The sequence below is a fragment of the Mirounga angustirostris genome, unplaced genomic scaffold (assembly GCF_029215605.1).
Source record: "Mirounga angustirostris isolate CCGP_5_RB_7025 unplaced genomic scaffold, mMirAng1.0.hap1 SCAF_13, whole genome shotgun sequence".
Classification (NCBI taxonomy): domain Eukaryota; kingdom Metazoa; phylum Chordata; class Mammalia; order Carnivora; family Phocidae; genus Mirounga; species Mirounga angustirostris.
Window position 1 is genome coordinate 23,030,085 of NW_026991721.1, and position 27,732 is coordinate 23,057,816.

General features: G+C 39.8%; 1 protein-coding gene across 3 annotated transcripts in view; it reads right to left on the bottom strand.

Annotated features, from left to right (window-relative positions):
- Positions 1 to 451: 451 nt before the first annotated feature.
- The window catches only part of IFTAP (intraflagellar transport associated protein), a 66,131-nt gene continuing 38,850 nt past the window's right edge, over positions 452 to 27,732 (bottom strand). For all 3 annotated transcript variants that reach the window (XM_064576622.1, XM_064576623.1, XM_054511980.2), the window contains exons 3-7: positions 27,123 to 27,280; positions 25,224 to 25,295; positions 23,765 to 23,831; positions 11,946 to 12,085; positions 452 to 2,726 (exon numbers count right to left, since the gene is read on the bottom strand). In XM_064576622.1, coding sequence (XP_064432692.1) covers positions 2,562 to 2,726; positions 11,946 to 12,085; positions 23,765 to 23,831; positions 25,224 to 25,295; positions 27,123 to 27,280 — 602 coding nt within the window. In that variant the 3' untranslated portion in view covers positions 452 to 2,561. The remainder of the gene's footprint in view (positions 2,727 to 11,945; positions 12,086 to 23,764; positions 23,832 to 25,223; positions 25,296 to 27,122; positions 27,281 to 27,732) is intronic.

The window sequence follows — 27,732 nt, forward strand, 5'->3', positions numbered from 1 at the left end:
TGTTGTCCTCAAGGCAGTGTGTATATAGATCCTGTGCTAAAATCTTGTCTTAACCTCACAGACGCTCTCTCATTCCCACATCGTATCAATCAATAATCCTTGCTTGTTCTACTTCCAAATCTCTAATCAGATCCATGCCCTCCCCCTCCACCTCCGCTGCTTTAATTTGAGCTCTTATCATCTCCCACACAAACTATTCCAACAGCGTCCAACCAAAAACTCCTACTGATTGCTCCCAAGCCAGCTCAAATATCACCCCCTCAATGAAGATTTCCCAGCTCTCCATTCGTGATTAAATAACTCCACTCACTTTGCCCAGTAGCTTTTGGTGCCCACCACTCTTCCAACACAGGCTGCCCCCTTCGGCGGGGCTGGCAAATACAAATATGCATGATATGTGTGGAATTTTCAATGTTCTAAGAACCTCACTAAAAAGGCAAAGAGAAATCAGTGAATGTTCATAATACATTTTATTTAACCAGACATATCCATAATCATTGATTCATATCATTTCAACATGTTATCCACACAAGAAATATAATAAGATAGTCTACGATTTTTCATATTAATTCTTAAAAATCCAAAGTGTATTTCACATTTATAGCATACTTTAAATTAGGTACTAAAGCTGTCATCAAAAATAACTGATCTGTATTTACCTGTCATAAAATTTATAGATGAAAAAAATAGATTCCCAGACCCACATTGTTTCAAATGTATACTTGAAAGTTTTATAATAACCGTATCAAATGTCAACTTTCTAAAAAAAGACTTGGGCCCTTTCTTTCTTTGTCATTGGCAAATGGTGTATTAGTTTCAGGTGTATGAAATAGGGATTTGACATTCCTACACACTGCAGAATGGCTACCACAATAAGTCTAATCACCTACCACTTGTCACCTTACAAAGGTAATAGAATGTTTTTGACTACATGTCCCATGCTGTACATTACATTACCTTTTTATTTCACATCAAAGTAAAATTAACATTTAAAAATCAGTCCCTCAGTCATTCTACCTACATGTCAAGTGCTCAACAGCCACACGCAGCTAGTGGCCGTTCATTGGACAGCGTGGCCCTGCTGAAATTAGTGTATGTATCTGTCTTCCGAACTAAACCAGACCATGTCTAATTTACTACCTCCTCCCCATTGCCTAGTTTAAGGCCTGGCACGAAAACAGTGTTTTATGAAAGTTTGTTGACTAGATGCAGAAAAACAGATGTGGAAATCACTTGACTCTGTGACATTAAATCAAGAATGTCCTTTGTTAGGAATGTAAGTGGCATACAGAAGCACAGGCCTGCATGAAGACTCATTAAACCTATGCACATTTGACTTGTTACTGATTGCTTTAATAATGAAAATTACTTCATACCTACTATTCCCCCTTTTTCAGTGCCTGCACTGTTCTTTTCTCCTTCTGTTAACACATTCATGGGTATTCTTCACAATGAGCACTTTATAATATGCTTCCACATCCTCCAGTTACCTTCTCTACCTGCCTTGCCTTCTTAAATTATATTTTAAGCTGCTGGAGACAGACATCATTCCTTGTACTTTGTAACTATCATGGCTTAATGGCAATACACAAAGTACAAGAATTTAATATATGACATAAAATCAATTCTCAGATGCCTTCTTTTTCAGCGGAGCCTCTCCCCAATCAATTCTAGAAGCCCAGCCTCTCAGCACGCACATTCACACCCCAGTCTCTGGATAGCTGGGACCAGTGACGGCCCCACGCCGTCAGTTCGTCTCTGCGTGCTGCAGTGTTTTACCCCCTAGGAGGGAGGATGATGTTTCCAGTCTTTGTTGCAATACCCCACATTACCTAATTGCTGTGCTGTCACCAAAATGGACCCTTCTGTTCTGTGCCCCGTGGGCACCCTGGTAGGACGGCTGAAGCTGAAACGGGCACAAGCCAGGGTATGCCAGGGCACTCTGCGCAGGGGGTGCCCTGGCAGGCAGGCCGGAGCTGAGGCAGCGTGCGGGCTGGGAGGTCCCTGAGCTCTCTGAGCAGAGGGGGCCCTGGAGGAATAGCTGAAACTAAAGTGGGGTGCCGGAGGGAAGGGCGCTGAGGGGACGGGCAAAATAGGTGAAGGAGAGTGGGAGATAACAAGCTTCCAGTCAGGGGAATAAAGGCACCGCCTAGGGAATATAGATGGCAGCTATACTTGTGGTGAGCGTAGCATAAGGTATAAACTTGTCAAATCACTATGTTGTACACCTGAAACTAATGTAACATTTTGTGTCAACTATACTCAGATTTAAAAAAATTTTTTTTTAAATGAACCTTCTGTAGCTGTTGCTTCCTATCCCCATTTGCCACCTCCATCTCCCCTCGCCTGCCATGGGATTCCGCAACATATGACAGCAGAGAATCCTATAAGTGTACAGATCTCTTTGGTCTTGTTACTTACATCTCCCTCTTGACAAATAACTCTGATCAATTAATGCACAAGTAAATTTCGACAAAGGGAATTATAGTAGGTTTACCTTTTATTCTAATGTTGCTTGCATAACAACAAAATAAACATTAACACCAAGATGTCTCGGTGAATCAACTGTGGGGTTCCTCTAAGTCTGTGTTGGTGATCTCTCTCTTTTGCTTGGATAGTTCTGTGATCGCATCCATCTCTGCAGGAGTGAACTTGGGAGTTAGCGTCACAGCGTCATAATCAAATTCTTCATCAAGTGAGAAGGGCTGAACTTCATCTCCGAGTGTCTGTAAAAAGTAGAAGGAAAAAAATCCTACGATCATTGTAAATGAAGAAAAAGTTGAAAACATAAACTCCCTATTAATATTTAATTCAACTTTTTTTAGATTTCAGCACTCTCCGCTGATTAAGCTGTTTTTAAGTAAAGGAATAAATTCAATTATTCAATCTGACCTAATTTAAGTCTCTTAATATGCCCCATTTGTACCATCCTGCATCTGAATGAATATCATTAACTAATTCTGCCCACAGCAGGAATCAGAGTTTCTCTTGCACACATTCATTACATTTTTACCACGTGTAGTGTTAGGGCTCGAGGCATATGGAAAAACTGAGTTACATTAAAATGTGAGAAAATACACCTTGATATTTGATCAACCTTCAATACACCTTCACCATTTACTAAAAAAGACTTGTATCACTATAACAATTTTCAAAGATAAAAATACTCTACACTTAATGCACTTACTTCTTCAGATAATACCTATAGCTCCCCAGCCAGTAACAGTGGGAATTAAAACACACAGCATCGCCTCAAAAAGTCCAGGATCTCTTTCGCCTCCCAAGAATTTAAAAAATATTACAGAATTTATCTACAAGTCAGAGTAGCTGCAAAGCGATGCAATAATTCTGTACCTATTTATTCATAATCTGTGAGTTTTAAAGACTTCCTAAAGGAAGGTAGATATTTTCCAATAAACAGAAAGAGACTATCTTAAATCACATTGTATTCACCCCTGAAAGAGCCTCTCCGAAAGCAAATGGTGTGTGATACAATGAAATTATCCGGCACCTCTATGTAGCTATATGATATGTGTGGTGATGCTAAAATAATTGAAAACTATGGTTTATGGATGAAAAAAAAAAAAAATGTCCTGAAGCTATGATCAGCTTTAAACATTCTTGCATTCAAGATTATCTCATTGAGTGGATTTTGCAAAGTTCTTAAAAATAGACCATGTAGGGGCGCCTGGGTGGCTCAGTCGTTAAGCATCTGCCTTCGGCTCAGGTCATGGTCCCAGGGTCCTGGGATCGAGCCCTGCATCGGGCTCCCTGCTCGGTGGGAAGCCTGCTTCTCCCTCTCCCACTCCCCCTGCTTGTGTTCCCTTTCTTGCTGTGTCTCTCTCTGTCAAATAAATAAAATCTTTAAAAAAATTAAAAAAAAAAAATAGACCATGTAGCTGAGAAACTATGTGCTGTTATTAAGGGGGGGGAATGAAAAGTAGGTATCTCCTGTCTGTTTGGCAAGTTGCATCTTGCAGTTAGGTGTGCAGTGCTAATAGAAAACATGCAGCCATCTGCCATCCTTTCTAAGTAAAACCAGCAGGAGAACAGACGTCAGAGACTAGTTCATTTCCTCTTTATTTGAAACTGTCTTCGTACTTTCCTGACAAAGGCAATGCGGGGAGCTGCCACTGAGTGAGCTCCCACCTCGTGTCGGCCCCAGGACAAGGAACGGTGTGGGCATCAGCGGTCATCGTCAAACAACCCCTCTTCTGGAGCTCTGAAAGGTTAAGTAACTGGCCTGAGGCTGTACAATGAGTAAGGGAGAGAAGCAAGATTGGAATCCAGGGCAATCGGCTTCAGATAAAGCTTTACCTTCTCAACAAAAACACCAGCAAAAATCAACCTTGAGCTTTTCACTAAGCCAAGTCATAGATAGCTCTTGGGGAGAAAAGATCTTTTCTAAATAAGCTAAGTAATTCCCATAGCTTATCACAGAAAACATATCCAAGGCTCCACATAACACCATGACTGTCTTTAAAAGAGCAGCTGTACTCAGGAAGCCAATGTGCAGAGTAACCGATCTGTCCATTTTGGTCACTTTCTAAGATTAAATTTATTACCACAGTGAAAGTGACAGAGTGGTAAAATTGTCAAGAACAGCTCAGATGAGGGCACATAAACAACAACACAATATGTTCGTTTCCTGAACATAAGCATCCTTCCCATCTCCATCTCTACTCAGTAGTAAGCACTGTGGCTGGCAGGCCTGGCCACACCCCATCTTGAGCTGATTCCAACAGATCCTGGGAGAGGACCAGAAGGAGTCCCCTCTCTACCAGTGCATGCGGTCTGATGGGATTCTTACTGCCCTTTTATGCCTGGTTCAAGGCCTGGCATCCACTTGTCGGCCAAGTTTCAGGCTGCAAGTACCCACGTGGGCCCACCGCACTAGGAATTTGACCCCCCACCCCCATCCGAAGGCCTCTCAAACCTTACCTACACCTTACCAGCCACTCACTAGATGCAGTCCCTTTGCTTTCACCCACCTCCTTTTGAGGCTGAGACAAATCTCTTTGCTGTGCTAAAATCCCAGTGATACCAGACCATCATCCTCACATTCCCTCTACACAACACAAACAACCCTCACATTCCCACCTCCTTCCCCTTTACTTGTTCACTCCATAAACATGTACTGAGTGTTTAACATGTATTAGATATGGGGAACACAAGGACGAAAATAGCAAAATCTGTGTCCACCAGGTTTCCTCACTTCAGGGAGAAGACAGAGTAAATGAACAGTTTCCACATCATGTGCCATGCTCTCCAATAGAGAAATGCAAAAAGGGATTGCAAAAGCACAGCAGGGATGTGCCGAAGTTTACTTTACCCTCAGCTAAGCATTGCCACTCTCCAGAAAATCCTACTTGCCTCCCCACTCAACACCTACTCATGACCCACATTGTATTAGCAACCCAGACAAGAGTACAGCTTGTGTGTTGGACTTCCAGACTCTCTGATAAGGGCTCACTCCCATGGCCAACTTAGCTCTACATATGGCCCAACCCATCATGTCCTCATTCCTCTCCCTTGTCTGAGGTCCCAACATACCTTGCAGCCGTAATATCCAAATTATGGTACTAAAGTTGTAGAAGTTTATCCTTAAGTGGAAAAATCTTATTTTCCTTTAAGTTCTTTTTTTAATACACTTAAACCTTTCTCGGTTATGGAGTATGATTCCCTTCATCGGTCATTTGGTGTTAACCAAAACAATAGCAAGGAATAAAGTTTTTAGCTGGTCAATAAATTTTTTTTTTAAAGATTTTATTTATTTATTTGACAGAGAGAGACACAGCGAGAGAGGGAACACAAGCAGGGGGAGTGGGAGAGGGAGACGCAGGCCTCCCACTGAGCAGGGAGCCTGATGCGGGGCTCAATTCCAGGACCCTGGGATCATGACCTGAGCCGAAGGCAGACGCTTAATGATTGAGCCACCCAGGCGCCCCTAGCTGGTCAATAAATTTGATGCCAACACAAGAGTTACTCATTTATAATACACTTAGAGTTATAAAAAATATACCTAAAAATATAAATTTCTTCACTTGGAAACGAAATTATTAATGGCAGCTATTGTTAGATCAACTCCCTAGGCAATCAGTTCAATGCTGAACTATAAAAGCAAGAAACCAAGAATAGCAGTAATTTCATATTTGCAATGCCAAAATGTGATGATACTCAAGACATTTTAAACCATGTGGGGGTATCCCTGTAATGTGGCCAGTACATCCCTGATTCCAAATGTCAGAGGGGCAGCCTCCGGCAGTCATTCAGTTACTTTTCATTCTTTCCACAAACACTATGTTCCTATGAAATTCTAAGCATTGTGCTAGGTGCTGAGGAGACAAAGATGAAGACTTGTCTGACATCATAGAGAAAGGAGATAGACATATAAACAAGTTAGTATAGTAAAATAGAGTAAGTACAAACAGTATAGTTAGGGGGTGATGGGAACAGAGAAGAGACACCTAACCCCACTCAGACTGTAAAGTACTGGAAAGGAATCAGAGAGGGCTTCCTGGGATAGGTGGTATCTAAGCATAATCTTAAAGGATATTAGTTAACAAAGTTGAGGGAAGAAGAACTTTGCAGATAAGAGGAGTTCTAGTGAGCAGGCCAAGGAAATAAAATGCAAAGTTTCACGTGTGAGGATCTGCAAGTAGTTAAGTGTTAAGGTAGAGAGAAGGAAGAGAGAAAGATGGTGCCAGATCATGACGGTCTTATATGCTGTTTATCCTCGAGATGATGAGGTCACTGAAGGATTTTTTGAAAGGAAGGTAGGTACTTGGTCATCTATGCATTTCAGGTAAATTCCTTCATTCATTCAAATTTTAACTGAGCACCTACAATGAGGCAGGTCCTGGACAGGTAGCTTTGTACAAAACAGAAAGATGCCCTACCTCTTGGAGATTACATCTACATCAGTTACTTGAAGAGTAAAAAGAGTAGATTTGGAGTGAGGGAGACTAGTTAGGAGCCTGCTGGAGCAGTCCAGGCAAGAGATAATGAGAACAGGGAGCTGAAAGAAGAGATGTGAAAATATCATAAAGTAAAACTGGCAGCACTTGATGACTGATTTGGATATGGAAAGGCAAGAATATGTGAAGGGAAGCAGGTAAAGAAAGACAAGCTCAGTTTTGAACATGCTGATTTGAAGGTACCCAAAGGAATCCAGATATAGATAACAACAGGCAATTGAAAACAGGAACCTGAAGCTCTGAGAAAGATCTGAAGCTAGAGATATGGATTTGAACACAAGCAGAAAAGGTAGTAAGCTAGAGATGAAAGTGGATCCAATAAAGAAGATGTGGTATATATGTACAATGGAATATTATGCAGCCATCAAAAGGAATGAGATCTTGCCATTTGCAATGACGTGGATGGAACTGGAGGGTATTATGTTGAGCGAAATAAGTCAAACAGAGAAAGACATGTATCATATGACCTCACTGATATGAGGAATTCTTAATCTCAGGAAACAAACTGAGGGTTGCTGGAGTGGGGGGTGGGGTGGGAGGGATGGGGTGACTGGGTGATAGACACTGGGGAGGGTATGTGCTCTGGTAAGCACTGTGATTTGTGCAAGTGTTGAATCTCAGATCTGTACCTCTGAAACAAATAATGCAATATATGTTAAGAAGATAAAAAAAAGAAGGAGGTAGCAGGAGGGGAAGAATGAAGGGGGGGAAATTGGAGGGGTAGACGAACCATGAGAGACGATGGACTCTGAAAAACAAACTGAGGGTTCTAGAGGGGAGGGGGGTGGGAGGATGGGTTAGCCTGGTGATGGGTATTAAAGAGGGCACGTTCTGCATGGAGCACTGGGTGTTATGCACAAACAATGAATCATGGAACACTACATCTAAAACTAATGATGTAATGTATGGGGATTAACATAACAATAAAAAAATTAAAAAAAAAAAAAGAAAGAAAGTGGATCCAAGTTTGTAAGTGGGAAGAGGTTTAGCATGGAATCTTGAGCAACACCAGTGGATGGAGAGAAAACCCCAAAGGCAGGGAAAGAACAAACAGAGAAACACACAAAGAATCTGAGCAGAGCAGTAAAATGAGAACCAGTGGACCATGAGGGTCAGGCAGAGTAGAGCGATCCATTAAAATAAAGACTGGAGGGGAGCCTGGGTGGCTCCATCGGTGAAGCGTCCGATGCTTGATTTCAGCTCAAGTCGTGATCTCAGGGTCGTGAGATCGAGCCCCATATAGGGTTCCGCGCTGAGTGTTGGGCCTGCTCAAGATTCTCTCTCTCCCTCTCCCTCTGTCCCTCCCTTCACTCTCTCTCTCTCAAACAAGAACAAAAACAAAAACAAAAACAAAACTGGGAAGTGTCCACTGGGATCTGACAGTTACAGAGTAACTGGTACCTTTATTCTGAATACATCCAGGCAGGTGACTAGAGCCAAGGATGTTCTGCAGTATGCTGAATGAGGAATGAGGGGAAAGGAAGCAGAACCAACTAGTAGAGTCAAGTCTAATAGTTTCTGAAGTCTAGATGAGAACAGAGGGAGAATAGACAGTAGCCCAAGAGGGCCTGAGGTAAAGAGAAGGCTGTTTTTCCTTTCCTTTTGTTTTACTCCATTTCATTAAGGATGGGAGAGACTTGAATATGCTTACATGTTGAGGAGAATGAACCAATAGAGAGGAAAAGAGAGAAAGAACCTGACCGTGTTTTCATATCAGAAAAACACTCTCAGTGGGTAACGAGGTGTTTCGTTTATTTATCTGTTCATTCAATATTTATTGCACGTCCACCATATGCATATAGCACTGAACTCGGCACTAGTTCCTACTGTGTTTGCTTTTTAATTAAGTGAGCTCATGAAGACACACATCAGTGAATTCAGGGTCCTCCAAGACAAGGGCCACATATGTAATCCAAAGTAGATGTACACTGCAATTCAGAAGACATCACTATGATTCTTCAAAATGGCACCTTTTAAAATACAGTAAAGTTGCAATTCTATTTAGGTATTTTGGCTCTTGGCTACAGCAGCACATGCTGGGAGTTCTCTTCCTTTGGGTTAGGTTCATTTCAGGGTTCTAAGCTATACGACTCCAAGGCTTTGGGATTACAAACTGAAATTCTGATTTATTTCAAAGAGAAGAATCTGTGCAACGGAAAACCAAATCCCCTGCTACTAAAAAGAAAACAACTGTGAATTAAGTTATTAATGTGTTATTTTTGCCTACGGAGCTGAGAGAAATATGTGGATTTGAGGGGTCTCATTTCAAATCTAATTGAAATCTTTTCATGGCCCCTCAGGGAATAGAATTTGCACACTGTTAGAAAATGGCTAGTTTCCTTAAAATTGTTCATGTGACTTATTCAAAGAGAGACCCTGTTACCAGAGAAATCATTTTCATTCATAGTATGACACAGGCAAATTAAAGAAAACAGAACTAATGCTCAATCAATAAGAGCAGCATTTAGCTGTAGGCTATCTTACAAAGTAATATAGTAAATAAACCATCTTTATAGGTGAAATAATTTAGAGTCCCATTATGAATTGGAAAATCAGGAGATCTCCCATTGAAATACCACAAAATTTCTCCTATGATTTGTGGTTGGGGGAAAGGGATGGGAGGAAGAACACACAATTTTTCATCTTCCTAATGTAGATTCTTTTTGCTCTATAAAACTGTCACAAAATTCATCAAGACAGAATTACTAAGGCAAGAAGTTATTCACAAACGGAAAAATGGAAGGTTCTTGGAAAATGTTTGACTCTAAGGGGGAGATGCACATATATAAAACCCCAGTGACAAAATTAGGAAAAAAGTTAAATTGGTCTAATCTGTATCAGGAAGTCATAGCCTCTTCCTAGGCAATTAAGAGGAGGTCAAGACATCCAGGATACGTTTTCATCTTCGAGACTGATATCACAGAAAGCAGCCACCATATCTAGCCCAAAATTGCCCATTGGTTGGTCCTTACAGGACATATTTGCTAGAAATTGATTATTATGATCTTTTACTGGCAGTGAGTGCTTTAAAATAAGATTGATACTGTTAAACCAAGGCGTAGTTGGTATAGTATTAGGATTCTAGACAGTTCTGAGAAGTTTCTCTAACAAATTGTGGTCAGAAATAAAAATCCCAACCAAGATATTCTAGGTATTCGAAAAACAGCAAAAGTTCTTCATCTATGTTTCCTAAGTTTGCCAACACTAAATTTGTTCATATCATTTTGATTCCAACATTTAAAAAATGTTCACATTTTCTGGGAAGAAATTGATATTTCTTTTAAAGATACAATCATATCCAAGGTTTTAACCTGCATTTTTACTGGCTACTTAATGGATTCTAGGAATCATTTAGTTTTTTTTTAACCCATCAACGGAAACGATTTTATAACAATTCCTATAATGGCACTAGGTGCCATGACCACTGGCTGGTCCAGCAATTTGTATGGTCACAATGGAAGTCATGAGCATGAACAAGTCTTTAAAAGAAACTGATTCCTGCTAGAAATAACACTGCAATTTTAGTTTCTTATTACTCAGAGAAAGCAATCTGTAATTCAAAGAGCACATTGAAGAGTGGCTGTCCCTACCAGTTTATCTGGTAACCAATTTTTTTCAGGGGTTTAATATAAGCCTGCAAGCCTCCTAGACACATTTCTGTGATGTCTGGAAACAAAAGTTCTAGGAGAAAGGGGCAATTTAAAATTGAAACGTATGGATTACCTTTGACTGAACGACTGCTTCCGTAACAGAGTATCTTTAAGCGACAAGACTGGTAGTACCCAAATGATCAAACAAGCAATCCCTAGGGGATTTATTAGGAAGCAATAATAAAGAGCCCTTCACCACTTCTTGTACCTGATACGCTTTTAATGTTGGGAGTAAATAGGGTGATCAAAGTCACTACCCAACACCACCAGCAGCCTTGGTTAGCGTGCGTCTGTGACTTTCTACATGTGCCGCTGGGACAGCGCAGGCGTGGCAGAGATTCCGTGCCCCCTGATTGTGAAGCGCTTGGCTAGATGACACTTCCCAGCACCCCCGGTGGCTGGACAGGGACATGTGACTAAGTGGTCACCAGCGGAATGTGAGCCGTGGGGAAACATGCCGCTCCCACGCTCTTCTCCATTTCTCTGGGAGAAGGTCTGGGAGAAGGATCATTAGGACGGTGACCTGAGCTCGAACTTTCACAGGAGGACAATGTCCTGAGGCACAGTAGAGATCCAGAGAGAAGGAACCTGGGCCCCTGATGACCCCAGGAACAGAGCAAATGCTCACTTTAAAGGCTTTCCATAGGGCGCCTGGATGGCTCAGTCGGTTAAGAATCTGATTTTGGCTCAAGCCCTGATGTCAGGGTCCTGGGACTGAGCCCCATGTCAGGCTCCCACTCAGCGGGGAGTCTGCTGCTCCCTCTGCCTCTGCCCCTCCCCCACTCCCTGCTTATGTGTGTGTGTTCTCTCTCTCTCTCAAATAAATAAATAAAATCTTTAAAAAAAAATAGAGGCTTTCCATAGACCGTTACATGAGAGAAATAAAGTTCTATCTCCTTTCAGCCACTGACTTACTGTTGGGATTCTCTACGGCAACAGCTTGGCCTTACCTTAACCAATACAAGATGTTTATAGGACCTCGGAAGCAAGAGGAAAAAGAAAATGGCCAGTCCAGACAAAAACAGAGAATCTATTGCATAGTCCCCAGATGACACTGTCCTGTAGCATGGCATACATCATGAAACAAAAATAGTTTCCACGTAAAAACATAACTGCTCTCCATGATTAAAAAGAAATTTACACATTAGAGATAAACGGCAGTCAGAGGGACTCAATTAAGCAACATGAATTCTAAATTTTCCCAAAGCTAAGAAAAAACAAAACAAAACAAAACACAAGGATATAGCAGCCTTTCTCTGAAAGGACAAGTTACAAAATCAAGGCAATTTCAAAACTGACTGAATTCCCTATGGAGTACCTCTTCCGTTTGTTTGTCTGCTCCTCTCACAGCAGGCCCCAGCTTGAACCCACGGGCGAAGGGCTGGGCCACAGAAGGAATGTAAGAAGGGACACGCGTACAGACGTCCTCCTCCACTTCACCTAGAAGCAGCAGCGAATCTGTTGGGTACAAAATATTTCACTTGATCCTTTCACCAAGTTCACAATTGACCTAAATCGCCTAAAAGCCTACAATAGTCAAAAGAGTGAAGTGAAAATGCTCAAGGAAAGTAGGTTTGTTCGACAATGCCTGTCCTCATTTGGGGATTTACCCAAGGGATTCCCTTTTCCATAAAATAGAAGTCAGTGGTGCATTTATTTTTATCTTATTGTCTCAAGGTCACATTCCATCCAAAAGGTCTGGGAGAAGGATCATTTAGGGACTGACTGGATCATGCCTCTCACCCCCAACCCAATTTCTACCTCTGTAGGAAAATAAGGCAAGATGCTACCTTTGCCTCATTTTCCCATATTTTCTGGAGGGATGGAGAGAAAGGAAATGAAGTGCTGAATTCATCCTGTAACACTACAGCATTATTTCAAAATATATATATATTAAAAAACAGTGACGCCAGAAGGAAAGAACTTTAACTTTCAGCAGAAAAATGAAGCGCTCTGTCATATGCAGAATTCATGGTCTGATGTTCGACGCTGCAAACAACTTGTTTCTAGCTTGTTTAGCACCATGACAAGAATTCATGGTTTTCTGATCCGTCTATGGTAAATGGATCTGTTGCCTTATTTTTGCATGTGTGACAGAACACGGGGACATCACCATCAGATCTTCCACAGCTTTCTTTAAGGGGGACAAAAAATAAAAACAAATAGAAGCACAACAGGCTTCCTCATCAATCCAAGCTTTCACAGGACCAGAAGGGTGGCTGGAGCTAGCCAGTAACTTGCAGCTGGCTCAGGATGATGCTGCTTGCTCCTCAATGATGATCCTAATGAAGACACTAATTAAGTTCTCAGTGGAAGTAATTAATTAACAACAGGCCTGCCTTGGCTGTTGCCAATAGCAGCATGTATAGGGAGATAATTAAGCAGGTATTGATATTCAAAAACTGAAACTTACTTGAAATATGTCTCTCACCACTGCAGATAACACCATCACAAAACACGTTAATTACAAAATTCTTAGGACTCCAGCAACAGAACAGAGTCAGCCTAGAAACTGAACTTGTGTGTGGGTAGGGGTATCGTGAAGAAGATACTTCTACTATGATTAATTATTGGAGCCTTAAGATAGGACCTAATTAGCAGAAATAAAAACAATAGTCAACACTTACATGAGCTGACGTTTTATAGGCATCAGTTCAGCTCATCCTCCCAACAGTGCTATTACATCCTGTTTCACAGGCAAGGAGCTCTAAGCAAGGAGAGTAAGCTCATTCAAGGGGCCACAGCTAGAAAGTGTCAGAGCTGGGAAGTCTGTCAGCGGAGCCCATATCTGCCCACGACGTCATACCATGAACTTCTTTTAAACAAGCAGTTTCATTACATAACTTATTGAAGTTTATCAGATTATACAACCAAACTCAGAGCCAAGAAATGTCACTCCTATCGCACATTAGCATGGTTAGTCAGTATTAAGTACGCTTAAACATTTTATACCCAGAGAAGTAATTTTTTTTTAAAACTCGGTAAGGTTGATGGAAAGATTGGCTTTCTAACATATCTACTCATGAGCTCAAATCCACCTCCCTCATTGAGCTCCCTGGTGTAACTAACTGGGACTGATACAAGCCTGGTCAGGGGCCTGCCAACGACAAAAACAAGAAGAGAAAAGTTCAGCCTCTTCATGGGAAAGCCTGTACCTATGAGATCACTGGCTGCCAGCTCAAACATCAGTTCAAATGTGAATCAAAATCAATTTTGCTTTCAGACCTATTTAAAATCTGATTGACAATATTCTGCAGCGAGGAGGACAACTCTCTTATTCCTATGCTGAAACTCTTTGGCTCCCTGATATGTTTGCAGAGAAGGTAGGATTTTCAACAAAAATTGTTTCTTTCATAAAGATTTTACTGCCATGGAAACAATTCCCTCAAAACAATAAGATTCAGTTTCCTCCACACCTTAAATTCTTGTCATTTGTTTCTTCAGTGTAAAAGCAAAATGCACAAATGCATATTCACTGATGCCTAACGCAGCACCTGACACATAGCAAATTCTCAACAAATATTTGAGACGGGAAATGATTTCCCCGCATCTCACCTTTTAAACTCCACAGTAAGTATCAAGAGTCTACCTACCAACAGGACATTGTGGATGAAGTAAACTAAATATAGTCCTTACCCTCAAACACTAAAGTCTGTTCCAGGGGTAAGATTTTCACACATAAAATTAACCCAAGAATAATCAAGAATAAAATTGAACAGCTTTAGCCCTAAAGAGGACAGATTTATAAAAGAGTGAAACTAATATGAACAGGAATAGTCTGGTAAGGCATATTTTATGAAGAAGGCTACCTTATCTTTCAGCCATTCTAAAATCATATGTAGGTTATTTATACTCACATTCTCTCAGAGAGAAAAATGATTGTATTCATTGATTGGGGGGGAATGGAATTTCTGAAGTTCTCTGTAAAATTCTCCAAAACTGAAATGCTTTATGAAACTTCATCTGATCTTATTAATTGTTGTTTCTGAAACAACCAAAGGCCTTGTTTCCATCTTAACTAAATACCGCTATCTTGGCTGATGTGCGATGCAGAGTCAAGGCATCTCTCAAAAGTGAATCTTCATGTTGGATGGCAAGACTGGTTGAAAACATTCCAATCTCTTCTTTCTCAACTACATGATAAGAATTTCAACATTTACAAACTATGTGTTTATGCCATTTGTCTTTCCGTATTAAGTCAATGATCACAAGTCAAAGGCTATAATCAGATAATCTAATATAACATTAAAAAGTAAGCAATCTACCTGACATCTCATAATTTAGATAGCAATATTTAATCTGCCTGGCATATTTATAAAAAATTAACCAATCTGTTCCTTTGTTGTCATGTTGAAATGGCCAAAATTTCCTGAAATTTTGGGCCCTCCCCAAGACCAAAAAGAATATAGATAAGAACAGCTTTAGTAATTAGGCCTCTTCAGGGCGCCTGGGTGGCTCAGTTGGTTAAGCGACTGCCTTCGCCTCAGGTCATGATCCTGGAGTCCCGGGATCGAGTCCCACATCGGGCTCCCTGCTCAGCAGGGGGTCTGCTTCTCCCTCTAACCCTCTTCCCTCTCGTGCTCTCTGTCTCTCATTCTCTCTCTCAAATAAGTAAATAAAATCTTTAAAAAAAAAAAAGTAATAAGGCCTCTTCAGCACATAGTTTTCTGCTATGATAGTCCATCTCACTGGTTCTTGTTCGTAAAAATTTTTGAAGACCCCCAAAGAGCTTTTGTTTATTTGGGTTATATCAATCAATATTCATCATATTAGAAATTAAAACTAACAAATTTGCAAATATTTAGTTATTGAATCATTGACAATAATGCCATTATATATTAAAATAAGTATTTTTATGAAAAATCTTTTCCAAAAACAGAAAATAGTGGGGAAGAAATACTGTTTTACATTTTAAAATTTTTGTAAATGTCTTCCTTAAGAGAAAAAAAGCTAGGTTTTACATTTGCTTCTGCATTCAATTTTGGAATATGCTGTTTTAGTTGAAGTAAATGAAGAAAATCTAGTCTCACACAGAAATGCCGTTGGAAAAGTACTTTAATAGTCTTTTTATATAATTGTGGATATTTTTCTTGATACTCTACCAGATCTTGACAAATGACAAAGTTTTTAAAAATAGTTTCAATGTGCAACCTGAAGCCGTTTCAGTGAATTTTTCATACTGTTACATTAAAATTCATTGGTCTATCTTACACATAGAATGGATCTTTCTCCTATGTGTAATTTTGTAACATCATAAATTGGTCATTTGGAAAATACTGGTTCACTGTTTTATGTAGCTCTTCCAAATGTTGACACATTTCATTATACAGTATAAAGATCACATTAGTTAACATCACCAATTTTATCAGAAAAGTCATTAAATATTGGGAAGCTGTCAAGCTCACAGGACTGGATACAAGTTTTCCAAAAATGAATTTTCACTTGATCCACTGCCAATTTTATCATTGGCAATGAACACTACCAGCGTTTCTCTTGAAGAGACAGGCTTACTTGATTCATTCTGAGAACTACAGTTTGTCAGTCATTCTTTTAAGTAAAGATGTTATTCCATGAAAGTAAGGGGGGGGCGAAAAACTAGTTCAGCATACCACTCAATCACATAAGTGTTTTTCCATGACACAACCACTGTATTTCAGAATGCCCCAGAAGTGCTTTGTGCATACTTAGGATTTCAGCACAGAAAACATTAAAAAAGGTGTACTCAAGAATCAAGATTTAATAAGATTAATAATTTCTACCATTGCATCAAGAACGTTTTCAATGGAAATTAGCACTCATTTTTTTTTTTAAAGATTTTATTGATTTGTTTGAGAGAGAGGGAACCAGTGAGGGGAGGGGCCGAGGGAGAGGGAGAAACACACTCCCTGCTGAGCACAGAGCCCAACATGGGACTCTATCCTAGGACCCTGAGATCATGACTGGAGCCAAAGTCAGATGCTTAACCAACTGAGACACCCAGGCGCCCCTCTAGCATTCATTCTAATTACAAATTCATGACAGTGAAGATTACAATGACTACTAGTACAGTTTTGTGTCACTACCTTGATTTGCACTAAGCCACCAGCATTTTTACCCACATTGCTTTTGCTACATCAGTACAAACATCAACACATTTGACCTCCAGACCTTGGGGTTTCCCTAGGAGTCCCTAGACCACATCCCCAGGAGTCTGCTGGTCTACCTAATATCAGTCTAACCCTCCCACCAAAAACAATAGTAAAGCTGGATGAGTTACCAAAAAATCAACTATTTAAAGGCATTGGTGAGCTACCAGGGCAGCCCAGGACTTGAGCAGCCAAGATCCCAGAGAGATGGAAAGTACTGAGAAGTGAGTCCAAGAGTCTAAGATGCTTTTCAACTCATGGCATTTACTGTTTTACAAGGAGAAGCTGAGAAGCCGAAATGCAAAGATGAGAGAAGCTAAGAGGCTGAGAAGCTTAGCAGAATTACCAACAGAATCAGAGTGCTATGAAGACAAAAATTAGAGTTCAGGGCCTCCAAGAAGGCGATGCTATGATTTACCCTGAAGGGCTACACACTAGGAATAAGCAAGAACTAGAAGTAGAGCAGCCCCCACAAGGCCTTAAACCCAGTCCGAAATCAGCCCAACCCCAGATTGGATGAAGGTGATCTATTACTACTCTAACTGCTAGTAAAATGTTGAAGAAAAACTATGCTAGAAAAAGATAATATCATCCAGACCCTACATATTTTATATGCCATGTTAAGCATTTAAACAAAAATTACCAGGTATACAAAGACATGAAATCAAAAGGAAAATGAATAATATAAATGGACCCACAGGAGACCCCAGGTATTAGCATTATAAGACATGAACTTTAGGGACACCTGGGTGGCTCAGTCAGTTAAGCGTCTGCCTTTGGCTCAGGTCATGATCTCAGGGTCTTGGAATCGAGTCCTACATTGGGCTCCCTGCTCAGCAAGGAACCTGCTTCTCCCTCTGCCTGCCACACCGCCTGCTTGTGCTCTCTCTCTCTCTCTCTTTCTCTGGCAAATAAATAAATAAAATCTTAAAAAAAAAAGACATGAACTTTAAAATAACTGATTAATATGCTCCCCCCCAAAATACATCCAAAATGGAGAATTTCAGCACAGAACTGAAATCTCTCACAACAGATATTCCAGATCTCTTTTAAAAGTTAAAATAACTGAGGGGCACCTGAGTGGCTCAGTACATTAGATGCCGGAGTCTTGATTTCAGCTCAGGTCACAATCTCAGGGTCATGAGATCGAGCCCCACATTGGGCTCTGCACTCAGCAGGGAGTCTGCTTAGGATTCTCTCCCTCTCCATCTGCCCCTCCCTGCCCCCATTCTGTCTCTCAAAAAAAAAAAAAAAGCTAAAATAACTGAAATATTGTTGGCTGTAACAGAAGACAGACACAATTCAAAAAAGAATTAGTGAACTAGAATATAGATGGTAGACAATATTCTTTTTTTTAAGATTTTATTTATTTATTTGAGAGAAAGAGTGCTTACAAGTGGGGGGGGGGGCAGAGGGAGATAGAGAGAAGCAGACTTCTCCCTGAGCAGGGAGCCGGCCACGAAGCTCTATCCCAGGACCCTGAGATCATGACCTCACCCGAAGGTAGATGGTTAATTGAGTGAGCCACCCAGGCACCCCAATGGTAGAACATTCTAACTGAAGCAAGAAAGGAAATTAAAGAGGATGGAAAATGCAGAAAAAAACATAAAAGATAGATATATGGGACATGGTGGAAAGGTCAAAGCACAAGTAATATTTGAAGAGACAATTGTTGAGAATTTCCCAATGTATAAGAATCTCTACAAACCCCAAAGAAAATAAATTCAAATTAAATAATATCAAGGCATAGTGAAATTACTGGAAAAACAAAAGAGAAAATTATAAAAGCAGCCAAATGAGAGAAAAAATATGTTATCTTCGAAGGAGCAACAACCAGATTGACATCTGGTTTTCAACAATTAACACCAAAAATAAGAGAATATCATCTGTAAAATACTGAAAGAAAATAATTACAAACCTAGAATTCTCAACCGGCCAAAAATAGCAGGAAATGAAATAATACAATAATAGTTGATTAATCTAAAATAGGCAAGAAATGAGAGGGGGAAAAAGACATAAAACTGGCAGGACAGTAGAAAACAAAATTATAAGATACTAGGTTTAAAGCCAAATGTATCAGCAACTACCTTAAGTGTAAATGAACTAAATACTCCCAATAAAAGACAAAATTTTAGAATGTGTGTATAGATGCATATATATAAACCATATACTGCTTTCAAGGGACACATTAACTAACACCTATTTTGAGAAAAAAATTGCACAATAAATAAAAATGGAAGTGCAAAAGGAGGAGAAGATAGAGAAGATGAAGGAAGACTTACTTCATTGGGTGGGGTTGACATTTGACAGTGATAATAAATCATATCCCTCTATCTTTAAGTATAGAAACAAAAGAGAAATATGTCCAGAAGTCAGAAAGATGAGGATTAAAACATGAGCTTTACAACTAATAGAGCTGAATCTGAAAATAGAGCTTGTCCTGCAGTCACATTTGGGCTTCTTATGTATCAACCTTTCCTACAAGTCTAGACCTTGGGATCCCACCTGACAGAAAGTCCACACAGCTGACACCCGGATCCATCCAGGTGTAAGAACTGCTTCACATCACGAGAGCCCTTAAAGTTGGGCCTCAGAGAGTAATGCCTCCAGATGTCTGCCTAGAGATGGTTCCCAGCCTCAAGTGCACAGGAGAATCACCTGAGAAGCTTTAAAATGGACACACACCAGACTACTGAAAAAGAATCTGCAAAGGCAGAATCCAGATATCTAATTTCTTTTTTAAGTGATTCCACTGTGTCTCTAAGGTTGAAAACACTGAGTAAGGTTGGCATGAGCCCCATCTGAAGTGTGTCTACTATAAGAAAGATGGCACAGACACAGAGGAGAAGACATACATTTCCAAATAGCATGAACTCAAAAGAAGAAACAAAGGGGCTGATCCATAAATACATAGTTTCTGTTCTCAATCTCTCTAAGTAGATAAAGCCTTACATTTCCTTTGGGGAGAAAGAGATGGAGGATTTGGAAAGGGCAGACTTATCTTCCCAGTCCTGTGCTCTTCTCAGGAATGGAATGGAAGTTTCCTTGTACAACTGTGAGGATCGGGCAACAGGTTTGCCCTTGTGGTTGAGGTGGCTTTCAAGCTGGGCCTTCATAGATAGGTAAGTTTGCACATATAAAAATTGGAGGAATAGGAAAAAAAAATTGAAGGAAGAGGGATAAAAGAACATTTGGAAGGAAGGAATTTTCTCTCTCAATGTTTTTAATGATCTTCTGGGCAATGAAAGAATGATTTTTTTTTTTCAGTAGACTCCACACCCAGCGGGGGGCCCAACGCAGGGCTTGAACCCAAGACCCTGAGATCAAGACCTGAGCTGAATCAAGAGTTGGATTCTTTTTTTTTTTTTTAAAGATTTTTTTTTTTTTTTTTTTAATTTGAGAGAGAGAGAATGAGAGAGAGCAAGCACATGAGAGGGGGGAGGGTCAGAGGGAGAAGCAGACTTCCTGCCGAGCAGGGAACCTGATGCGGGACTCGATCCAGGGACTCCAGGATCATGACCTGAGCCGAAGGCAGTCGTTTAACCAAATGAGCCACCCAGGCGCCCCAAGAGTTGGATTCTTAACTGACTGAGCCACCCAGGTATCCCTGAAAGAGTGATTTTTAACAGTACTAAGTATAAAGTAAACAAAATACCTAAACTATAAGTTGGCTGAAATATGTGTTTCTGAGCTCAGGACCTTCAGCTACTTATCCTTTAGATCTCAGGCTCTCAGAGACCTTTCTCTGATCTCATAGACAAATTTAAGTTCTCCTGCCATATGTGCTCATGAGATCTAGAACAATTTATAATCCTATATTAGTGATTATCTGGTTAATGTCTGGTTAATGAATTCAATGAGGACAGAAGCTGGATCTGTTTATTCTTCATTAGATTCCAGGCTCCAGTCATAGTTGTTACACGTCTGTTGAATAAGAGTCCCAGGCCATTCATTGGCTGCAAAAAGCTGCTTGAAGTTGCAGATAAGGAAAGAATTTTTTAAAAAAGAGGTGACTGATGCCTTTGTTAGAATTGGGAGTACTGGACAGCTTGAAAATGAAAATCAAATAAGGCTGCCAATCTTCACACAGGGGTCAGTTGCCTGTTCTCACCCAACACAATCAACCACAGCATAAGCACACCCACCACCAGTCAAGAGACCTGTATGAGACGGTATGATTCTGAGACTAAGACCTCAAAAGACTCTCTTCAGTCAATTGCACTCAGCCAGAGCACAGGCTTGGCCAACTAAGGGGAAAACATAAATAAAGACAACCAGATGTTTCTTCCTGCTCTAAGGACTCAGCATAATAACTAATACCTATTCCAAATAATAATTTTTCTGGATAAAAGTCTGGGGCCTGACAGTAACCATCAGGTTAACTAGCCTACCTTGAATTCAAAGGAGGAAAAAGTGGTTAACTTGATGTCAAATAAACACAAGGCACCAAACTTCACAGCAGATGTTACCCTCAGACAACTGCTCGATTCAGCTGCATGGGGATGGCTCCTCTGAAAATTTGTCTCTGCCTGGGCCACCAAAATGATAAGCTGAATCCTGGGAAAGAATCGTGCTCCTGAATCTTGGGAGAATATTTATGAAAGCAAATAAGGTGAACAAACAAAATCAATGATAGAGAAACAATACGTGGCTCTCTTCCTTGTTGCCCTGGGCAAATCTGTTGCTTAAACAATAACAACAGGATCTAATCAGTAAACCTCTCAGCTGCCAAAATTATACAAGCAACTTGCCTATTTAAAATGTCACATTTCCCATCTGATACAAATATCTGCAGTCTGCTCACATTCCTACAGTGTAATACAAATTAGGCCCAAACTAAAATTCACCTTGGCACAAACTAATATTCATTTCCTTTCAAATGACCCAGATCTTACATTATAAAAATTGTGAAGCTCTGGTGGTCTTTTTAGAAACTGGAATAGATCATTGAAGCCTGGGGTGCTTTCCAGCCTGGTCTGTCCACATTATTTTACATGTGGGATGGGCTTGACTAGCTCATTCAAGTCTACGGAGACCTGGTTCAGCCTCAGCAACCTCTTACACACAAATGCAACACTGCCTGTTATCTGATTGCTAGAAAAATCATAGTAGTGAGATGTTTTTATGCTATTTTTTTAACTAAAGAAATAGACCTGGTAATAAAAAAAAAAAAACAACAACACAACTTCAAAAAATATTTAAAGAAAACAATGTGAAAATAATGGAAAAGGTAAAAAGGTTAATTTGAAAGACTGATATAACCATAATCAGATTTGTTACCTATGTAGGTTTATGCCAGTATACAGACTTTCTCGATAATGGCAGGAAGCAAGAAATGTAAGCCATGAAAAAAATGTCCAACCCATACACTTTTGTGCCTTCCTATAAAATTAAATTTATATTGCAAATGTACTACATGCAGACCAGAACCATTTGTCTCCAAGTGTCTTCCACAGACAACTATATCAGAATCCCCTGGGATAGTGGTGAAAAATGCTGTCACCAAAGACCTTCTGAATTAGACTCTCTCTTAGGAATAGGATCCAGGAAGGGTGCCTGGGTGGCTAAGTCATTAAGCGTCTGCCTGTGGCTCAGGTCATGATCCCAGGGTCCTGGGATCGAGCCCCACATCGGGCTCCCTGCTCAGCAGGAAGCCTGCTTCTCCCTCTCCCACTCCCCCTGCTTGTGTTCCCTCTCTTGCTGTGTCTCTCTCTGTCAAATAAATAAATAAAATCTTTAAAAAAAAAAAAAAAGAATAGGACCCAGGAATCTGCATTTTCAATATCTCCTCTTCCCCCAAAATAGTGCGCTTGCTCTACAAACCCGGCTTCCTGGTAAGTCCTTAGCTATCCCTTCTGATCCAATTGGACCCCCTAAGCTGCTCACATGGAGAAATTCAGAGCTGCCTGGGATTTTAAAGTTAAGAGAACCTCTCCCTGGAGCATGTGATTCCTTTAGATCTCTGATCTCACTTGAACCAAGTAAGTAAGGAAAAAATCCACGCAAAGTCTACTGGTTAATAGAGTGCATGAGAAACAATCCCTTCAATGGAGTACTGTGATGTTTGGAAGCCAAATAAAAATGTTAATTGCTTCCAATTACCAAAGCCTCTCAAATTCTGGCAACCAGAGAAGCCAGAGCCACCCCCAAACGGAGACAACATCCAGCACTGTCACTTTTTGTGATTATAAACAAATCACCTTCCCCAACAATCAGACCATCACCCATGTTTATGAATACCTAAAGACTGTAAACAACAATTCAACACCAGCAACCAAACCCCTAAGGGAAACAGCCCCTTCCCTAACATTCAGTATCAACTTTGGGATATTCTTGCATATTAAATTAGGAATGACAATTTTCAAAACAAACAACTCTAATTTTGAACATATTTCAAAGGTCTTTTGAGCAACAAAGTATACCTATGTTTACACAGTAATGTTAAGCAGGAAAGGAAAAAGTCCTCATCTGCATAAACATCACTGGACTAGCATTAAGCCTTTCCCAGACCAGCTCAATTGGAAAAATGCCCCAAAGAAACATTTACAATATGTCTTTAGTCTTAAGTGTTTGGCTTACATATTTAATAAATATTTATGAAAGTAAAAATTTTTATTTTATTTTTTATTTTATGATGAATTCTGCTATTTTTATGATCAATTGATATGTTATGTATCACTCAAAAATAACTCAATTTACATGGTGCTTCTAAGAAATAAGGGTTTGACTCAAATGGCTCTACTTGAGAAAATTATCCAAAATTCAACCATATGGGGATGTGGGGGAGGGCACCTTTATTTCATTTTAGACCAAAGACTTTACAACCTTCAACAGGCTTTGACCTTTCGGCTGAAATCTTTGTTACTGAAAAAGAAATTGCAGGACTGTAGTTTTCCCTAAGTCAGGGAAGGTGCAAGTAGGGCTTGCCAAAAAAAAAAAAAAGCTGTCTAAAGTCTTATTTGTAGTTTCTGGAAAGAGGTCAAGCAGTATAGAGAGGAAACAGAAAGCATACCCTTGCTCTTTTGGGGCTGAGTCTCTTCATCCACATCCAAATCTTCTAAATCTAGGAAATTGTCCACCTAGAAAAGGATTAACATCATTGTCATGTATATTAGACCTAATGAAAAACTGCAATCAAGAATCAATGAATCCACTTCCACAGCATTCAAAGTGAGCAACTGAATCCACTTTTCTAATTAACTTTTGAGTCCCAGCTAAAGGCCTTTGTGTTCACTGTGCTTTCCCAGAGACATCTGAAAGAAATGGTAAATTTGGAAGTTGGCCTGGATTTTGTAGGCACCATAGTAAGATCTCTATACTGAAAAGGGAAAGAACAGTCTGAGGAGTTTTTGAAAAGGGACTTTGTTCCCAGATTCTCTCCCAGGATATATACCACCACCGTGACAGTCCAAAACAGTGTCTCTGTTATTTGTTTTTTTTTATTGCTTTTGCTTCTCAAGCAAAGGATGGTGGTAGGTCTGGCTATTACCATAATGGGCTTTTCACTCTAAAGAGTCAGAGAGAAGAAACTAAAGAAAGCAAAAGAGAAAGGTTCATTCGAAACAAAATCATCCTGCCCCAGGTAAATCACAAGAGAGGTGAGCAGGGCCAAAAATCAAGTGTTCTCTCTTACGAGCAAATAAAACCGAAAATTACTTCAAAGGTAAAAAGCAGAGCAAATGACCTTTACAGACACAATAGCAGCATTTCAATGAAAGACTATTCCACATAGAATACTGCTTTCCACAGCAAGCTGACAATGAGATATTTCAGATTAACAAAATGGTAACATTTCAGACACGAACTAATTCATCTCAGGTGAATATCAAAGAGCGTAAATAAGAAAATGATTTCACCACTGGCACAAAGGAGACCTCGTAGAGTAAAGGCATAATGTCGAAATGCCTTTTACATTCATGACCTAAAACATGTTCACGACAAAATAACATAAAATTACAAATTTAGATCTCATAAGTGGAATTCAAAACATAGCCTGGGTCTTTCTTCCCTTAGCTCTACGTCCCAGACCATGGCTTTTATGTGTGAATTAAAAATGGTAGCTTCCATTGTTTGTTAAGTACATAACTGCAGTTTTTCCCTGGCATCCAAGTGACAGCAAAAATTTATCTTCCCCACGATGGTTTCAGTACTAAAGCTGTTATATTGTCATTTCTCTTAATGGTGATTGTTCAGGGGGACTAGAGTCATGTTTCTCTACTGAAGCACCCATTCATTTGCTAAGCTTTGAGGAAGAAAGATTGGAACCCAGCCAACCAAGCATGGCTTAAGATATTTAAACTCCAGTTTAAAAGAAAAAAAAAAAAAATATATATATATATATATATATGGACAAAATGGCTAAATTCTCCAATTTTGTATGAGAGACAGCAAATGGGTCCTTTGGGATTTTTTTGCTTTGTTTTTACTTTTTTGTATTTTTTGCTATGGAAGAAAATTGAATCATGCCTTACCTTCACCTTTCCTGCCCGATTCAGATCACCTTGAAGGGAACTGCCAACTTTTTGGCCTTCATCTATCACTATCTGAAAAAAACAGTGGGGGCATCTTGATGAGAAAATGAAACTACCAAAAATAAAGGAGCTGATCTTGTAGCCCTTCAGGCAATAAAACTCCCCTTCCGGTTTTTGTTAATTAGCTATGCATGATGGACCAGATCCACTAAGCCATAGTAGTGGTCAGGGAATAGTTTTCAGGTCTGACTTCTACTTGTGCCTCTAGACTCATCCACAGAATAACCTAGAGTAAATTACTTAACCTCAGTTTTCTCATGTGTAAAATAGGAACACTCCCCACCTCATTACCCCACCTCCCATCCCATCCCAATGAACCTCTCAAGGACAAACCAGAGAATGCTAATACAACATTTTTAAGTTATTAGGAAACAATATCATTGACCATGCCTCTCCACATGCTGGTTAAAGACTCATTAGAAAATATAATTCCAATTGCTAGTGATTGCCAGTAGAAAGTGAATCCTCTAGGGGGGAAAAAATGTTCTGGGGGTGCCTGGGTGGCTCAGTCGGTTAAGAGACTGCCTTCGGCTCAGGTCATGATCCCAGGGTCCTGGGATCGAGCCCCACATCAGGCTCCCTGCTCAGCAGAGAAGCTGCTTCTCCCTCTCCCTCTGCTGCTCCCCCTGCTTATGCTCTCTCTCTCTGTCAAATAAATAAATAAAATCTTAAAAATAAAAAAGTTCTGGCCCCATAATCATCTCATTGGAAGCAAGTTCTGGATTTAAAGAATTGTAGGCCTCTGCCATATATAAACATTTTCCTAACACAGAGACTTTTGTTCCCTCACATGAAACCACAATCTCATATACAACTTTGTCCACAATAACACAAGGAAGACATGATGAGCTAGAAAGTAGAAATTCAAATGTTGTAAAAAGTAGAACAGCTTCCCCTAGGGTTCCTTGAGAGTTAAAAACCATAGCTAAGGAGAATATGAATATTGTCTATTAAGTCTTAAAGATTAGGAAGAGTGCATCCAATCTTTAATGACTAAATCTTGGAAAAAACAAGATAACAGATTTTACTTTAAGAGATGAATCCAGAGCAGATAAAAGAAACTCCCATTTTACACAGAAAACTATAAAAAGGAATTCTTTTGTCCCAAATAGAGGACAAGCTAAAATATGTAAATAATTTCAAGAATTTTTAGATGGCAGTTCCTTAAAGGAACTTAAAAACTTGGGGTTAACCAAGTTACCATCATAAATATTGGCTGCTGAAATCATGAAATGTAATGATGATTTTTGGGGTGCCTGGGTGGCTCAATCAGTTAAGCATCTGACTCTTGGTTTTGGCTCAGGTCGTGATCGCATGGGTCCTGGGACAGGGCTCTGTATTGGGCTCCGCACTCAGTGGGAAGTCTGCCTCCCCCAACTCTCACACTCACACACTCTCTCTCTTTCTCAAATAAATAAATCTTAAAAAAAAAGAAAAAGAAAGAAAAAGAAATGTAGTGATGATTCTTTTTTTTTTTTTTAAAGATTTTATTTATTTATTTGAGAGAGAGAATGAGATAGAGAGAGCATGAGAGGGAGGAGGGTCAGAGGGAGAAGCAGACTCCCCGCCGAGCAGGGAGCCCGATGCGGGACTCGATCCCGGGACTCCAGGATCATGACCTGAGGCGAAGGCAGTCGCTTAACCAACTGAGCCACCCAGGCGCCCCGAGTAGTGATGATTCTTAATAAAGTTTCCCAATGGCACTCCTTCTAGAATTAAGAGTCTGAGTTACTGATCCAATAACTGTCCAATGTTTCTTACATTTTTACAGTTTCTTTCTCTTTTTAATTCATAAAGAATGCTTTTTTCCCTGTTTCTATAAATGTCCTATGGTATTACCTGTTCCTCTTCTGAACATTGTGATGAAGTACGAAGAAAGATGGCTTTATTTCTAAGATGATGATCACTTGGTTCATTTTCACGAGGAAATTTTATTGAAGGAAATATGTTTTCTGAAGAATCGGTTTCAAATGCTCCTCTTTTGGCCACATTATCCTCTGAAATGATAAGTTACATATTAGAAAACATATGCCACACCCAGTCTAGTTTATTTTGCATTTCCTGAGAGTCTTCCAAATAACAACAACAACAAAAACTGCTCTTCAAAATCTATGAACTGAATGCTTGAGGTACTGAGCACTCTGAATTTTATAAAATTATTTCTAAAAATGCATAGAAAGCTAACACTGTTTCATTCACTTTTCAACAAATACTTATTAAGTGCTTACTATATACCCAGCACAGTTCTCAGCCATTGCTAAAAGGTCAATAAAGTACAGTATTTGCAAAACTCTTAGGACATTAACTATCTCATTTTTTTTTCTAAATTTAAGGGGAGGTTTTCCTTATATGGAAGCAACATATGGGTGATTTTGGAAAATTTGTAAGAGAAAAAATTAAAATTAGAAAATCACAATCCTACAAAACAGAAAAGCTGTAACAATTTTTT